This window comes from Toxorhynchites rutilus, chromosome 2 (genome assembly GCF_029784135.1).
Source record: "Toxorhynchites rutilus septentrionalis strain SRP chromosome 2, ASM2978413v1, whole genome shotgun sequence".
Taxonomy (NCBI): Eukaryota; Metazoa; Arthropoda; class Insecta; order Diptera; family Culicidae; genus Toxorhynchites; species Toxorhynchites rutilus.
This window is the reverse complement of record NC_073745.1, coordinates 154,014,957-154,031,998: the sequence shown is the minus strand read 5'-3', so window position 1 is coordinate 154,031,998 and position 17,042 is coordinate 154,014,957. Positions and strand designations below refer to the sequence as shown.

Genomic DNA, 17,042 nt, shown 5'->3' with positions numbered 1-17,042 from the left:
CGGGACTTTATTCGCACCTTCTCCCGACTCATGTCCAATCACTGTTCGTTAGATGCACTACTCTTCCGTTTCAATCTTGCCAGCAGCAATCTCTGCGTTTGTGGCCAAGGTTATCACGACATCGAGCACATTGTTTGGTCGTGCGAGGTGTATCTGGTCGCCAGATCGAATTTAAAAAACTCCCTTCGGGCCCGAGGAAGACAGCCCAATGTGCCGGTGAGAGATGTGTTGGCTCGGTTAGACCTTGATTACATGTCCCATATATATGTTTTCCTTAAAGCTGTAGATCTTCGTGTGTGATTGCCCCTACATCCTTATACCCTCCTTTCCTTCCTTTGCGGGTAATTCGTCCCCTTGCTATAAATAGTAGAATAAGTTGAAATGTAAATACACTATAGATATACGAATAGATTTATAAATTGAGTGTTCATCAACATTGTTACAATTTCCTTATATCCCATCCTTCTCCTAAAAATATGTCACCCTCCTAAACTCGAGTACACCGCGAATAATCGGTTTTCCACCTTACTAACCATAGATGTAAGAAAATTGTTTATATATATAGTTTTAAAATTATATTTAAGAATTCGGCTCCTTTAAACTTAAGTAACTGAGCCTGTAAGAATAAACGAATTAAAAAAAAAAATAAGAGCAAAACATTTATAAAGATAAACGAACTTATTTCCTGTACATATTTGTAACAAGGAATGAATAGTTTTAAAATAAAAAAAATATATATTCATAAAACACATTGAATGCATAGAGCCTTTGCAAAAAACACAAGCTTTGACATATATTTCAATGAACACTGCACCATTTGTAATTCATTGGGTATTTTACCCCAAAATGAATCTCTCACGTCAGGGCAATCGCATTCGGCGATACGGTGACCTGGGTCATGTTATTTTGAGGAGTTCATTGCTGTCACATTCCATTCGCGCAGGAGAATCAGGCCCATTGATACAGAAATGACCACTTGAGTGGCTACGTTCTTTCAGTAAGCGAAACACAGTTTTTCATTTTATCCCCATTAAAGTTGAATATTTTTATTAGTAATTACTGTTTTCATCAAACGATTACATTCATTTGCTTTAAATTCTCCTCTTTCTCTAAGCAGCATCTGCACTTGAGCGAAAAAAGATGCACATCTCGTGAGGACCAGCTCGCAGAGAGCATCATCCTTGCGGATTGGGTGCATTTTTTCATCTCTTCCGAATTAGTTTTCGACGTGTCGCGTTTTTTATATGCATTTTTCAAAAAATCATTTTATTACGTTTTACTTTCACAGCATTTGTTGTTGTCACGAAAAGGTGTTTTCCTCAGTGAAAATAGCATCATAAATAAGAGTTTGATACCTTTCTTATGTTTGTAAATAAAACATGTTTAGCCTTTTTTGATTCATTTGACTCTCGTTTTGTTTTCCCTAGAGAGGCGAGCGTTCATTCGATTTAGTAGTGTAAAAAAGATATTATTATCCTCATCTGAAGGATTTTCTCTTGTGGCGCCATTTCGCGCTAGATTTTTGCTACTGAAAAAATGGATGACTTTCAATAGACCTAATTCGCTTACAACAATATTACAAAGTTACCCGATTCGTTTGTGTCTGGTTTTATTTGTTATTTAAGTTGTCATTTCACAGTTGCGAGTTATTTCAAGTTGATAGTGATTTGCCTAATCCTTCCCATTCGTGTTAAAACACGCTTCGTTTGCATATTCGTTTCTGCCTACATACATATAAGATGGATCACAGTATCACTCAATGGAAGGTGCAAGAGCACAGATCTTGCAACCAAAATGTTTGCGCGTTTCCCCTACTTATTTCACTTGTATTACTGTAGAAAATTGAAAACGAATCGATATTTTTTCTCCCGAACCGACAAGTGACGAACGTACCTGAATTCCTCCTTCAATACACGAAAGTAAAAATTTGTGTGGTTAACTTTTTTGTTTTATTGCAATGTTTATGTGTCTAAGGGATTCGAGAAGTAAATTTCTTTTTTTTCCGTTCTGATTGTTTAACGATTCTAGCTTAAGGAAAACTAAAACTTATAGTTTGTGTTTTATAGGAACAATTCGACGAATTTTAATTTTTTCACTTTCCTTTATAAACATAATTCAATTATTTGTTTGTATATCAATATGAATACTTTTGGCATACATTTCTTGAGTCAATTAAATGTATTTTCACTTTCTAACTAGTAGTTTTAAACAACAATAATCAGTCAGCCAGAGCATAAAACAACTCCGAATCACACACGAATGTATTTGTTCTAGTACTTATTAGCTTTGTAAATAACGAAAAATTGTAGATTGTAGGTGATACAACAAAATGAAGGTGTGTAAAATGAGTTTCTCTTCATGGTTACGATTTTGTTCTTACAACAAAGTGATGAGAAAAAGGAACGAGACGAGATTTGATACGATCACAGTTCATTAAAGGCAATTTGGTAATGGTTTAATATTTTCCCTTTCTTTGTTTTCTTGGCGTTATTAAAAGTCATTAACTTTGCTATTCAATAACAGTTGCACGTATGTGAAAAATACTGTTCAGCGCCCGGAAAAGCGCACTTAATTTCCACTTACATATCTAATCGTATTATCGCGTTTTTGGAGACTTCATTTCCTAAAATATACTTAGTTTGGTTTTGCTAATGCATCAACTTTCCGCGTCTTTAACGAGAATGGGATCTCATCTCTTCATTTTTCTATACGAAAAGAATCGCAAACATACAAACATAGTCGACCCTACGGTTCGGCTTTTTTATCACACTCCGAATTTCTCCGTGTGTATGATAAACATTTATAAAAAAAACAAATAAAAACAACAGTGTATCGGGACTAGAATTGTGTGAAGGAAATCTTTGTTTCACTCGCGTTTTTGTTTAACTACTACTGTCTTCAACTGACGACTGTTGATTACTATTTTAGTAATTGTTTTGTAACAGTTGCAATATAATTTTAACTTCAAATTTATGCTTAAATTAAAATTCGTCTTTCTATTATTCGCTTATTTGCTTCCACTTTGTGTCTGTTATGTTCGACGTTCACTTGTTTACTTTTCTTAAACAACAGGTACTGAAGTGATTTTAAATGAGAAAAACATATATATAGCGTCCGAAGAGCACTACGACCCAACGAGCCGCTCGCTTCCGGAACGATGTATGCTTGTTTTTAAAGGAATGTGACCTCTAAAATTACTACACAGCCTACCAGAGAGACGGGTTTCCAATCAGCCGCTTTGAACTTAATAACTCAAGTTATGTTATCTGTTTATCGCGCAATTTACTTCTTCGTTTGTGCGAAGTTCGACTGCTTCTCATTGTTCTTCTAATAACTTAACGCAATTGTACGTTCGATAAAAACGAATATCACAAATCTGAGATAATAAAACAAAAAAGTTTCTCTTTCAAGTCTCTTGCCTTCATTGCGTGTATGTGTGGTACATTTTGTTCGAGTGATTTCCTAACAGCTTTCGTGTATCATCATTCTTTTTTACTCGCATTTGTATGCATTGTGGTATGCTCGTGTGTATTATAACAACTTTTTAGTTTTATGTTGCATTTTATGTTCTTTTTCGACATATTTTTCTGTTAAAAGAAAGAGTCATAGGCGCTCGCCATCTCTGTTACTCTTAGTGTATCCTTCCTACCTATTTCCTTCTTACGTTTTTTCCTTTGTAGAAGAATTTGGTTTCCTTTGTAATTTGCTACCAACGCAACTAACACACGTTACGTTGGTGCGATGATTCGTAGAACACAATAAACGCGATGTGTTTTTCCACGTTTTTGGTTCGATATTCAATTTGCAAGAACATTCTTAGATGTTTAGATTTCGCTCGCGTTCTCGCGAAAGGTATTCGAACTAACAAAATAAAAATCATAAATCGATCATGTCGTAGAGAGCACGGCGGTTGAGTTGCGGTTATCCGTGGGAATATAGTTTGGAAAGAATTCGATTCTATACTGCGAATGCAATTCACCGGCCATCCGTGTTCCGCGTTTGATCGTGCTGATTTATACTGACTTAATACGGGTGGTGAGTAGTTACAGATTGGCTCGGCTCTGATTCTTTTGTTTTCGTAAACTTTGGAGTTGAGTGATTTATTTTTTTTGTGTGTGTATAGTTTGAAGTGCTCCAAACGGAAATATTGGAAATATTTTTAGCCAAAATCCGAAAGTGAAAAATTGCTATTATTTTGATAATCGGAAAATCTCGCTTTTTCGCAAATGGGTATCAAAACCTTCTCCTCAACGACCTCGGTCAACTAGGATTGGGATCAGTATCCATTAAAGAAATAAAAATTGTTATAGTTCTAGCCATATTTTTCACTACAGGAATCCCTGCATTACTACTCCATTTTCGATCCTACTTATGAGAGTAGCAGGACGTTTCCAAAATACTTGCGAAACGGGAGAAGGTCCTAGAAGTGCTGCACTTCAGTGTACTAAAATTCGCGACATTCAGAAACATGCATTCCTCAACACACACAACGACGTTCACAGCTCGGAAAACGAAAACAATTTGAATCGGAGCTAGTCACCAAAACGAAAAAAAATTGAAAAACAAACAAACTAACATGAAAACATAATGAATATGTTGGAAAATGCATAGCGTTTCTGCTTAGGTATGAATATTTTCTCGTTCAATAAATATATCTCTAATATATATGTATGTAATTGTATGCAATGCTATAATATGCAAGTAACAGCACTGATGCTGGCATGTTTATGTGTTTCGTTTTTTGCAGAGGTTAATAGTACCCCTCCACAGGATCATGCTTACTATTATAACGAATATGCTTTAATTGAAATTTCTTCATCAAGTCGTATCTGGTTGATACTCACATGCTGCTAAAGTACAAAGGATTGCGGTTTTTGTTTTATGTTTCTCTCTTTATCTGAACTTCATATCAAATCGATACTAGATAATAAGATTCGTAATTAGTTCTATAGGATATTTTGCTTCATAACACGCGTTTGCTTGTATTCTAGAGTGGATGATGGGATGGAGTAGAATCTTGTGAGGTTTGAATAAATCGGGGTGCAAAAGCCACACACATATTAATGCTCCGATGAAAGGATCCCCACTGCAAAGTTTTATCGTTTGCTTGTAATAAGTTAAAAAAAAACATTGAAAATATTTCTGACGAATAGTAAAACTTAAACTCACATGCTGTGGGTAGGATATATATGTATCTATACCTTCGATATTATTTGTCAGAAAATTTACTGCTGAACCGGAGGAACAACCGGAGGAGCCTGGGTTTGTGGTGGTGGAGGCGGAGCAGTTGCTGCCGGATAGGAATAGTAAGCCGTAGCTGCCGGGATTTGGTACGACGAAGTGAATGTACCCATGGCACTCTGAACTCCGCCCAAAGGATCGAATCCCGTAGCAAAGCCAGCGGCTGGAATGGTTTGTCCTCCACCGACAGCTGCAGCTGCGGCGGCGGCTGCTGCCGCTAGTTGTGCTGGATAGGGATTGCCTGCACCCGCAGCAGCGTAGTTGCTATTGTACTGTTGTTTGGGTTGATATGGTGGGCGTCCTCCAGAGGGCTTCGGGCCACCTTCGGCGTTGTACTGATTGTTGGGATTGTAGCGACCACCTGGTTGAGACTGTTGCATACCACCGGCGCCCTGATGAGGCTTGTTCTGATAGAATCGGGTTCCGTTATAACCGTTGTATGGTTGAGGTGCACCTCCAACCGTCTGATTCGAGTAATCTTCATATTGATTGTGATTCTGGTATACATTCTTCGGATGGAAACGCATTGGCTGATGAGACTCATACATTTGTTGCTGTTGGCCTCCAGGTTGAGACTGTTGTGGCTGTTGGGATTGATTCATCTGTTGCTGCTGTTGATGATGATAGCCACCACCACCATTTTTATTCCAGCTGTCTCCGCCACGATATCCGCCTGGACCGCCATATTTAGCTGGTCCGCCATTCATGCTATTGAATCGATTTCCGCCAGGACCTCCCGGTGATCCACCATATTTGTTTTCAAATGGTTTCTTCTGGAACATTCTAGGTCCACCGAACCCACCCTGATCCATACGTCCATATCCATTGGAACCCATACTTCCGCGAACATTATAACGAGCCTTTCCACCTTTTCCACCAGGGACCTAAAGAATAAAAAAAAGAATGTGTGAAATGTTGCTCGTGAGATACGTTTGTATACAAAAACTAACCTGTTTCGCCATTTCAATCAGTTCGTTAGTCGGCTGTTGTCCGGCTTCTTCCAATACAGAGAGCAATTCTCTAGCCTGGCGTCCATTTCCGGGCGTAAAGAATGTATACGCCGTTCCATACGATGAGCAACGGCCCGTACGACCAATTCTGTGGATATAATCCTCCGAAGAGTTCGGATAGTCAAAGTTGATCACATATTTCACATCTTCCACATCCAAGCCTCTGGCTGCAACATCGGTGGCCACAAGTATTGTACTCTTTCCATGTCTGAAATCCTGCAGCACATAATCACGTTCTGACTGGGATTTGTCTCCGTGAATCGAAGTCGCGCCATATCCGTCTCTAACGATGTTCTTCAGCAGATCTTCCACCTTCTTCTTAGTCTCCACAAAAATGATGATCTTATTGTTCATATCGCTCGCAATCTCCTTCAGCAGCGACAGAAGCTTTCCCTCCTTCTCATTCTCCTCGCAGATGTCAACAATCTGATGGATGTTGTGATTGGCGGACAAGTTCAACGATCCAATGTTGATCTGAATGTAGTCGTCTAGGAAATCTTCTGCCAAAGTTTGGACTTCTTTGGGCCACGTTGCAGACCACATGAGAACTTGCCTATCTGGTCGTATCTGTTCGATGATCTTGCGAATCTGCGGCTCGAAGCCCATATCAAGCATACGATCCGCTTCGTCCAGCACCAGGTATGTGCATCGGCGCAAATTGGTGATACCACGCTCCAGGAAATCAATGAGACGTCCGGGCGTCGCGATAACCACCTCAACGCCGCGCTCCAAGTCGCGAACCTAAACCGGGAAAACAATATCAATAAGATGATGTACATTTCATATTTTTTTTCGCATTTGCATATGTTAACCAGGATTCCCAGAATAAAGCGCAGGAGAAAACGACTGCAACAGAAACCACCACTCATAAAAAGTGTAGTAGGCTATAAATATTGTGGCGCGGTATTGTATTTCAAAACAAAAATTAACCGGGCAAACGTATCGCCCCAGGCAAACGTAACGCCCCGGACAGACGTATACCGTCCGACGCTCGCTAGAGCTCGGTCGGACATTGCTAAAGGATCATATCCTATGTTTCAAACTAACCGGGCAATCAGTGGATCCCAGGTTTGCGTGCGATACACCGCCGCTTCCGACGCTTCCGCTTCCATGATGTTTTTCCCGCGCCAAATATTTCTAGCCTACTACACTTTTTCTAAGTGGTTGTTTCTGTTGCAGTTGTTTACTGTGGCGATTTATTCCGGTCACGGTTAATCAGGGCTCGGCAAAGTCATATTCAACTGAGGATAGTCAAGGAACTATGACAAATTCACCTTAGTATTCAATTGGAAATGAGTTTTGGCAGTGGCCTATGATTTTTCAAACCGAACTAGATTAAAAATGTTGATTTCCACGAAAAACTACCCTATGCAAACTCAATCTGACTTCATTTACTAATGTCGACGTTTCATGCAATTCTTAAGACATTTGGCATAATTTTTTTTTGGAAAACCCCGATTTCCTTTACTCCTTCCCTTTCCTTGGGTGATTTTTCGATTTTCAAAAAACTCAAACTTTGACGGCACTGATAAATAAAGTCCGTTTGCGCTGAAATTTTGCATAGGGTAGTTTTTCGTAGGAATCAACATTTTTAATCAAGTTCCGTTTGAAAATTTTACATGTCCATTTTCATTATCACTCTACTCAGCAGTCATTCGGGCGTTAATTGCTATCTTACTCTACGACTCGTCTATCTCATTTTATTCTTGCCCGTTAAATGGACTTCTTTGCATATTGAAGTGACTTCTCCCAAAATGTCGTTTCTCTCTCTCATGTATCACGTATGCAACTCCGCTGACCATAATCCCATAAAACCCAAATTTGATAGTAGTCCCAGTTCTAGAAAAAAAACGCTGCAAATGGACCTGATGTCACCATCCAATTTAGTTACAACTTTCATTGTCAGCCTAGTGAATGTGATTGGTGTAAATATAACTTTTGATCACTTGTTTTGTAATGACCAAACTTACAAAATTTACGACCACTAATTTGACAACCTTGGAAGGGATCCAATGTTTATGAAAATTGTCAGGTTGGTTTTCGGTGAGGTTAAAATCAATGTTCACAGAAATTGTTTTTTTCGATCAAAAAGATCGGAAAGATCGATTTTCGCGATTTTTTGGAGTACAAATAATCGATCCAAAAATCGAAAATCGAAGAATAAAAGATCGATCTTCTAAATACCGATCCAATATCGCCCATCATATCGATCATTCCATCACTTGTCACGTCCTATCACCAGTGAACCACTACCGTAATCTTGGAGTGACTTTGGTACTTTCGTATTAGCGTCACCAGAGCCGAAATATTTTTTTTTTCTGTATTATAGTGACTTTCAACGCTTCTGGCTGGTTCGTCACTTTTCCTTCCATTTTGGAAGAGTGTCGGGAGTGAGAATTGAACTCGTGATCTTGAGCGTGAGAAGTATGGATGTTACCTCCACGCCAGATCGGCTCCACCCCAGAGCCGAAATATAATAGATAGCATTTTTATTGTTCGCACTGGCATTCCGACGCCAACCCGCCGTCGGAAGCGGCGGCCTTTCGCAACAAACCTGTGTTCCATCGATTGCCCGGTTAGAACATTGGAGACGATCCTTTAGTTAGGTCAGCGTCAGCGACCGAGCGTCAGCGAGCGTCGGACGGAATACGTTTGCCCCGTTAAGTAATTGCTATCTATTGTATTTCGACTCCGGTGACGCTAATACGAAAGTACCGTGACTCTTGATAGTGAACTCAGTCTTCGACTGCACTTCAGCGAAATAATAATCTACTGACAGATTAATATGTATACTACTGAACTTATTCTTCGTTCCAGAAACATCTTGCTTCTTAACCCTTTAACGGGTCGTAAGAACTAAACAACGCAAACCACACTACGACATGTTTACATGCTAAAATACACAACACTTTTTTTCAATACGCAAAACAGTTAAAAACATTGAGAAGGTTGGTGGCAATATACGATTATCCGCGAGCGGATGATTCGCGGTGCGGATTATTCGCGACAGCGAGCTCCATAGTAAATGTATAGATTTTCCAGAAATTTGTCAGTGATTGATAGGCTCATACACTTTTGTTTTGGCCATGGCCTTCACATTATTTGGCCACTGGTATACACGACCTTATAATCTTATAATGATTTGTCCATTGATAAAACATAGCTTTCATGCTGAAATATCTTATTTTCGTGTTGAGAACCCATTTTTAGGCCTTTATTGCATTATCCGCGATTTTCGTTATTCGCGGGAGGCTACGCAATTTGTTTTAGAATATCCGCATTTTTCCCGACTTTTGCATGATTTCACGAAATTTCCAACTCTCAAAAATGAAAATTTAATAATATTGTGTTGTTAGTTGAAAATTGATTTTTGAATTCCAAATTGCGAAACTACTTTTATTTTATTGTTGCCAATTTTTGAAAGTAATAAAAAATGTGTGTTTCAACAAGTTTTCGGTTGGATGTTGGGTTCAGGACACACGGACCCCACCTCTACTTACTCAGAATTCAAAGTTTCATTTATTCGAATAACTAACCAGAACCTCATATAACATCCGAACATATTTCGAGCATGATCATTTTCCTTTATGATCAGTTCCTGAGTTGAACCAAAAATACATAATGCGACTCTTCTATGCAATCGAAATTCTATAATTAATTAATGTAAGTCAAATTAAGCAATTAGGTTACTTGAATCAAATCTAATCCGCATACCTGAACAATCAAAATAAACGAAAATCATGTCTTTAAAGTTCATTATGTGATTTGTTCGGATTTTTATTTGAAGTGATAACCCGTGCCTCATTAGGCGTCGTACACAAATTACGTAACACTAAAAATGAGGCAGAACTACTTCAGCATAATCGAGGTGCCCTAGCTTTATTTTGCATCCAGGCGGAATAAGCTTATGTTTTCCAGTCATGACAAAATCATAATTCGGTTGATTAACGCGATATTCGAGATGCATTAAGCAGTCTAGTCTAGAAATTTGAAAGAAAAAAAATCTCCATATTTCTGATATTTAGGCATTCAAGAATATATCCTAGAAACAACGCTTTCAAAAATCCTATTTTTTACCGAGTCATAAGCCATAGCTAACCCCCTGTGTCACATTAAATAATGAAGCCTCGATCGTAAATCTATTGACAGCAAATTGTTTGGAAAACCTCACTGATCCGTTTTATTTTGAAAAAGTTTTGTAGGATGGATGCCGAGGTCAGATACTAGAACCGCGAAATCGACAGTGTATGATGTGCTGAAACGTTTTCGTGAGCGTGCAGCTGTTGTTCGGATGAATCAGAGGACGCGTCTTAGTGGAACATACGATCGGGAGCTGAAGGTATTGAGATTGAGATAATTAACATCGCCACAAACACAACTCTAAAAAAGTATCATCTGGAAAATCCATAAGCGAGAAGGTATCGTAATTTCTGTGCCTGCAAGTAACTGAACAGGACATTGAAGCAAAAGCTGGTGGTCAAAAGACGCGCTCGAAAGTTGAACTATAAGGTTTTGACGTAGTACAAAGGATGCATGCTGATGGATGATGAAACGTACGTGAAAATGGTTTTTAGACTGCTCCCAGGCCACAAGAGACGAATGAACTCTCAGAGTTTAAAGTCTCTCTAATTCAATACCTTCCTTCCTTCCTCCCAGGCCTATATATTCTATATTCACTGCTAAGGGAGACGTTCCCAGCTAATTTAAGTTCGTTTTAGCTGGTAGTTTTGCCATGAATTTGATGATTTGGCAAGGAATCTACAACTGTGAAAAAAACGAAGGTTTTCGTTACAAACAAGACAATATGCTTGAAAATTTATAGGGGAGAGTGCCTGCAGAAACGTCCGTTGAAGTTTTGGTGTTTTGGCAAGCTGTGTAGTGGCAGGTGCTTCAGTGGTCCGGTGACAATGGTAACAATCGATTACCTTGAAAAAGATCTCGATCCTCCCAATTACCCCTAATTCCGCCCAATAGAAAAATTTTGGACAATTGTCAAGCGGAATTGATGAAGACACGAAGATTTCATGGAATAAAATGGCAGATGAGGTTGACCAACAGAAAGTCCAACCTTTGATAGAGGTACGTATCTGAAGTACGAAAATATATCACAACTGTTAAGCAATATTTTTTTCAATATTTTTTCCTAAAACAATAAATTATCTGTATGTTGGAATAAAAGCATTTATTGTACCGTTAGTCAATCTCGAGATATAGATGGTTTTGTGATTCAGGATTCTAAATGAATCAATCTTTAATCAACAGTATGAAGGGAAACATCAGGAGACTTTTTTTTTCATTTTCATCATTATTTACTAACCTCACCCAAACAGCAACATAATAAAGTAATATAAGTTATATTCCTGAGTTTTTTGATTATGCTTCGATATAACGTACAAATCGATACAACGCACAATTTTGAAAGTAAAATGTACGTTATATCGGAGTTGCCCTGTATTGTTAAAATAACACTGGATAATAAGGCCTAGCGGGAATAGGGGCATATGAGACGAGACAAGAAGTACACAATGTAGTACTATTTTAATAACTCTGAATCTGACTCATTTTTCTTTAACCCTTGAGAACGGGCCGTGAGAACTAAGCATGTAATCAACGCAAACTCCAATACAATGACATGTTTAGATGCTAAAATACACAAAATATTTTTTTTCAATACGCAAAACAATCAAAAACACTGAAAAAATTGGTGGCAATACAGATGGCACCTGCCCGGTTAGCGCAAAATGTGGGTGGCAATATAGATGCCACCTGCCCGTCTAACGGAAAACACTTGATGGTAAAAATGTTATGTTTGTATTTGAAATTTTGATGTTAGTTTCAACAAAAACTAATAAAATTCATTATCAGACTCAACAGGTCCTAAACAGTGCATATGTATTGAAAACTTCAACAAAATGACTGTTTTTCAATAACTTTACGGGAAATGTTCTCTTGCTGCTCTAAATTGGGAGTTGTTAACACAAAATGGCTCCAAAATGAATAATTTTCAATGAAAAATAAAATTGTTAGTGGCAATTATATTTTTTTTTTTTATTTTGTGTTACATTGCTGATGGATAGTGAGGTCTATCCGGAGTACAATTATTGCTAGTTGAAAACTATTGCATATAGATATATAGTAAACTCTCCCTAACTCTTTATCCAAAGGACCATCGGGTAAGGGAGGTATCGAGTTATGGAGAGAAGAATGCTTGTAAAATCAAAGGTGCCAAGAAATCCATCGAGGTAGGGAAAAATCTAGATACAGAACATCGAGTAAGGGGGAGTTCACTGTAGTAGTGCGGTTTTGTATTGAAAAATAATTTATACCAAATGTGAGACAGAAGAAATCAAGAAATAAATATAGATAGATATTTAACCTTTAACACGTTGACTGCCACGTCAGTCACCGGTGACTGACAGTATAACATATGATAATAAAGATAAATAATATATGCATATAAGCTCATAAGCATTCCCTTATATAAGCTCATAAGCATTACCCTTACTTACCTGTGGTCCTTTCAGCGCTCCTCCAAAAATGCAGGTATAGCGGATCTGCGGCTTCGAATGTGTACCAAAGTCCCTTACCACCGTCTGGATTTGCTGTGCGAGCTCTCGCGTCGGGGCAAGCACCAACACAATTGGGCCCTCTCCTCGTTGCAGTGGCTTTTGGTTGGAAATGTGAACAATGCCCGGTAGCATGTAAGCGAGTGTTTTGCCCGAACCAGTTTGAGCAATACCGACCAAATCACGGCCAGACAAAGCGATAGGCCAGCCCTGTGCTTGAATTGCCGTTGGGGCGGGAAAGCCTTGCTTGTTAATTTCGTTCATTACATACTCCGGGAAGTTGCCTTCCTCGAAGTTTTGCGTGGGATGTGGTACACTGTTACCCATGACAGTGATCTGCATGTTCTCACGGAACGCTTGTACTTCTTCCGGCGAACGTGCCATTACGTTCGGATGTGGTACATAAAAATCTTTCTGGAATGCTTCCAAATCCTCCCAGATGGGTTTCACCAACGCTTGGCCAGGGAACTTGGCCTTCAGTGATTGGATTTTTGCGCGTTCCTCTTTGCTCATATTGTTGAAGTCTGGTTTCGGACCGTAACCGTTATTCCGCATACCATACGGCATGGAATTGAATTTCTTTGGCCCGCCGAACGAATCCAGTGGCTTGTCGAAACGAGGGTTTCCATTTCCCATCATACCAGGCCCGCTGCCGTAAATCTTTGGTCCTCCAAAGTCCTTTTTCATTGGCATGCCTCCGGCACCGTTGGGTCCACCGAAGTTATTGTTACGGAACTTGTTGAATCCTCCGGGACCACCCGATAGCCCGTTTGGACTGCTGCCATATATTGGCTTCGGTCCTCCAAAACCATTCGGATTGAACGGGGGAATGGATGGTGGACCACCTCCTGGCTTGTTCATAAAGTGTGGTTTACCTCCGGGACCGCCTGCTCCACCGTAGAAATCTGGTTTGTCGCTACGGGGACGGAAGCCTCCCGGGTGGGTTTGGCCGTTTCCTTGGAATTGCATTGTCGTAATCTGCGAATGATAAGTTTACATTTTCTTTAATCATTTAATCAATTGTTATAAGTATGATGTTAGCAATGTAATGAGGTAGGAACAATTCTCATAGACATGTTGCTACATAAACTTCATTTATTCTGTGGATTCTTTTTTTTTAATTACGCATTCAAACAATGAAAAACAAACCCTTTATGAATAACATTGTTTTTCATTGAAAAGTATGAATATAATTTTTTTATACTGTTTATAGCGAATTTTCTCTGTACAGTGGTGAAAAACTATGCAACTTTTTTTTTATAGTTTTTTAAGATATTTTTTTTATTTAAAAAATTTAATGAAATAATATTTTTGGAATCATTTTTCCACTTTAGAAAATCTGCCACCAACACCATTTCCCATCGACCTTATCGCCAACTATTCTTTCATCATAACTCACTCAGCAGCAACTGCGTCCATTTTATGTTAAACAAGTTTTTCTTCGACATTAAGTTGAAGACGATCAGCCATATTGCAAGGTTGTGTTAATTTATTTTTCTAGATTCAAAAATAGTGCTATCGAGAGCCGACTCACAGAAACAATCTCGTCGATAACGGAGATATTTTCCGCCCGCAAAACTTAAAAAATGTTTATTGATTGTAAATACGTAAATCTTCTCATACAATTTATAGTTTTATAAAAATGATTGACTTCTCAAATCTCAAAGTGAAATCAATCACGCGAGAAATGGGCATAATGCAAATTCACATTCGAAACTTGAAAAACGAGAAAATTGTTTTCTAAAAGCTTCCAATATTCAAAAATTTCCAGGAGGCATTGTATTTTTCCAGAAACTTCCTATTTTCCATAAGTTCTGGATTTTTCCAGAAACATTTTATTATCAGGTGGTTATTTTTCCAGAAGTTTCCAGTAATTCAAAAGAAAGCATGTATGATACCTATGAATATCAAGATCTTTAGAAAAATCTAAAATGTTTGTTGTTTCAATAAGCTTCATAACCGACGCACAGAATAAGCAAGCAATTTTATTCTGCACAAACTTCAAATTTCACGAGAATTTTCTAATTAGATTTTCATTTTTGAAATTGACGAAAAACTCAATGAATGCACTATTGAAGAAAAAAAATTGTTAGTTTCCATTTCCAAACCTTCTATTACAGTTATATTCAAATAAAGAAAAAACTGAACTTACTATTTCCATTTCAATTTCGGTGTGGAAAAAGAAAACTATTCACTTCCGTCTCACCTTCTCGCGCTTTCTCTTCCTCGAAAAACCGACCGAAAATTGAACAGGAGAGAACTGTACACCTTTCAACTGCTTCCAACAAACTTTATAAGTACAGCTCACTTTGATCTTTTTCTTTACTCTCCTGAGATTACTGGTGCACTATTTTCCCTTCTGTCTCTCGCTTATTCAATGCGCAACGTACGAAACGAAGAAAAAACTGGTGCTACTGCAAACTGAAGGTGCTCTGCCCTGGGGTACAAGACAAAAAAAAATGGCGATCGATGTTGAAAATCTTTTCACGGTCTAAACGTTTTCTACCAATGCTAATAGTATACCTTCACAATTACTTTTATTTCGTTTCACTTGATTCCCGATTAAAGATGTTGTTAATGATTTAAGAATCCTGTACGGATATTCACAAATTTTCCTTCGACTTCCTCGTTAAAATGTGTGACAAAATGTAATTTTTCACTGCAGAAGGAGCGTAAGTGGGCACACACCTTGTTCGGTCGAGGAGAGAAAGCCGAGAGAACAGCAAACTGGGACTGCAGCACTACCAAGATTGCTAAAAAGACGGGTGGGTAATGTCGGGGACATAACCGGAGTGACGTAGGACTATACAAAGGGGACAGCTTTTGTTAAATATATATTTTAAATATATTGTTTTATTTTCTTCTCCTACGTGAATACCTACCTATCTACCTGAAAAATGGATTAGTTTACTGTTTACTCTTTATGAATATGTTGATGGTTCTGAAAAGAACCTTTGGTGTTATGTTTTTGTTATCACTCGATATTCCCATCTTGTTCGGTTAAACCTTCCTGTTTAGCTATTGCGTTTGCCACTCGCCACAGCTTTCACAGTTGAAAAATTTCTTTCCATCCAGCTTGTGACATATTGTTCAGTAAATTACATTTAATGCGACGTGCCGGAGAAACACTTTGCCACTCACTGAAACTAATTGTTGCCTTGATGAGCGCCGAACCGAAGCTGCTCTGTTCTTGATGCGGGTTTTCTGATTGTCGTGAGCAGCTTTGCAAGCCAACTCGAGCACTCCGACGGCCGAAAATCTATAATCGCTGGTGCTCCGGCACCAATCCGTTCGGCCTAGTTACCCTTGCGGAGCAATCAGTGAATGCGACCAACAGGGAACTGGAGACCTGCACGGTTCGAGTGAGACTTTGCCTTTCCCTTAACTTGTCCTCCTTTGTTACGTCCACGATGCCGATGCCGTACAACCACACGGGTTTACGGTTTGAAAGAAAATAAGATATTTTTTTGGGCTCCGCGTGTTTTATACTCTAGCGGTACACACTCACAGGATAGAGACAAATCGGCAGACTCAGCCAGAGGGGCGAGTCCAACGAGACGAACGAATGAGCGTTAAAAGGGAGCGATTGCAAAAAAATACATTCATTACGATTTGTTCGCTCGTTGGATTCACATGCAGGCTAAAAAGGGTCCTTTTCAGGATCACAAAATTATCTTCAATCTAAAGAGTTTATTGTTTTGTTATCACTCGATATCCCCATCTTGTTCGGCTAAACATTTCTGTTTAGCTATTGCATTTGCCACTCGCCACAGCTTTCACAGTTGGAAAATTTCTTCCCATCCAGCTTGTGACATATTTTACAGTAAATTACATTCAATGGCACGTCGCATTACCACCACTCAGTATCGAATTGGAGGTAATTTTAACCTGTAATTGAACATTTGCGATGACAGTGGTAGAGTGTCAACTTTCAATGTGGGGTCATAATTTGGACCCCGAACTCTATGTTTACAAAAATGTCCAAATAAATATGTCGCATTACAGGTCCGTCCAATTAGCTAAATGTAGAGATAAGTGTAAATTACTGTACTTTCAATCTAAAAGCAATTTAAGAATTGGTGAAAATCAATAAGCTCAGAACAACTGCCAAATTCACAAACTCATCATATCCTGGCAAACAAATTATGAAAAAATCAATTTGTGTTTTATTATTATTTTGGATATTTTTTTAGAAAGCATTGAACTGTATTTCCTAAACTCTTTT

At 38.6% G+C, this 17,042-nt stretch overlaps 1 protein-coding gene across 5 annotated transcripts; it reads right to left on the bottom strand.

Moving 5' to 3' along the window:
• Positions 1–1,012: 1,012 nt before the first annotated feature.
• On the bottom strand, positions 1,013–15,553 carry LOC129764711 (uncharacterized). 5 transcript variants are annotated; one of them, XM_055764086.1, is made up of 5 exons: positions 14,970–15,553; positions 12,761–13,795; positions 6,192–6,992; positions 5,202–6,125; positions 1,013–5,106 (listed from the first exon to the last, which is right to left on the bottom strand). In XM_055764086.1, exons 1-4 carry the CDS (start codon positions 14,976–14,978, stop codon positions 5,226–5,228), a joined length of 2,745 nt encoding a protein of 914 aa, XP_055620061.1. In that variant the 5' UTR covers positions 14,979–15,553; the 3' UTR covers positions 1,013–5,106; positions 5,202–5,225. The 5 variants fall into 5 exon arrangements, with proteins under 5 accessions (XP_055620061.1, XP_055620060.1, XP_055620059.1 ...); XM_055764085.1 differs by having other exon boundaries at positions 1,013–6,125; positions 14,970–15,254; positions 15,341–15,553; XM_055764084.1 differs by having other exon boundaries at positions 1,013–6,125.
• Between the last annotated feature and the right edge of the window lie 1,489 nt (positions 15,554–17,042).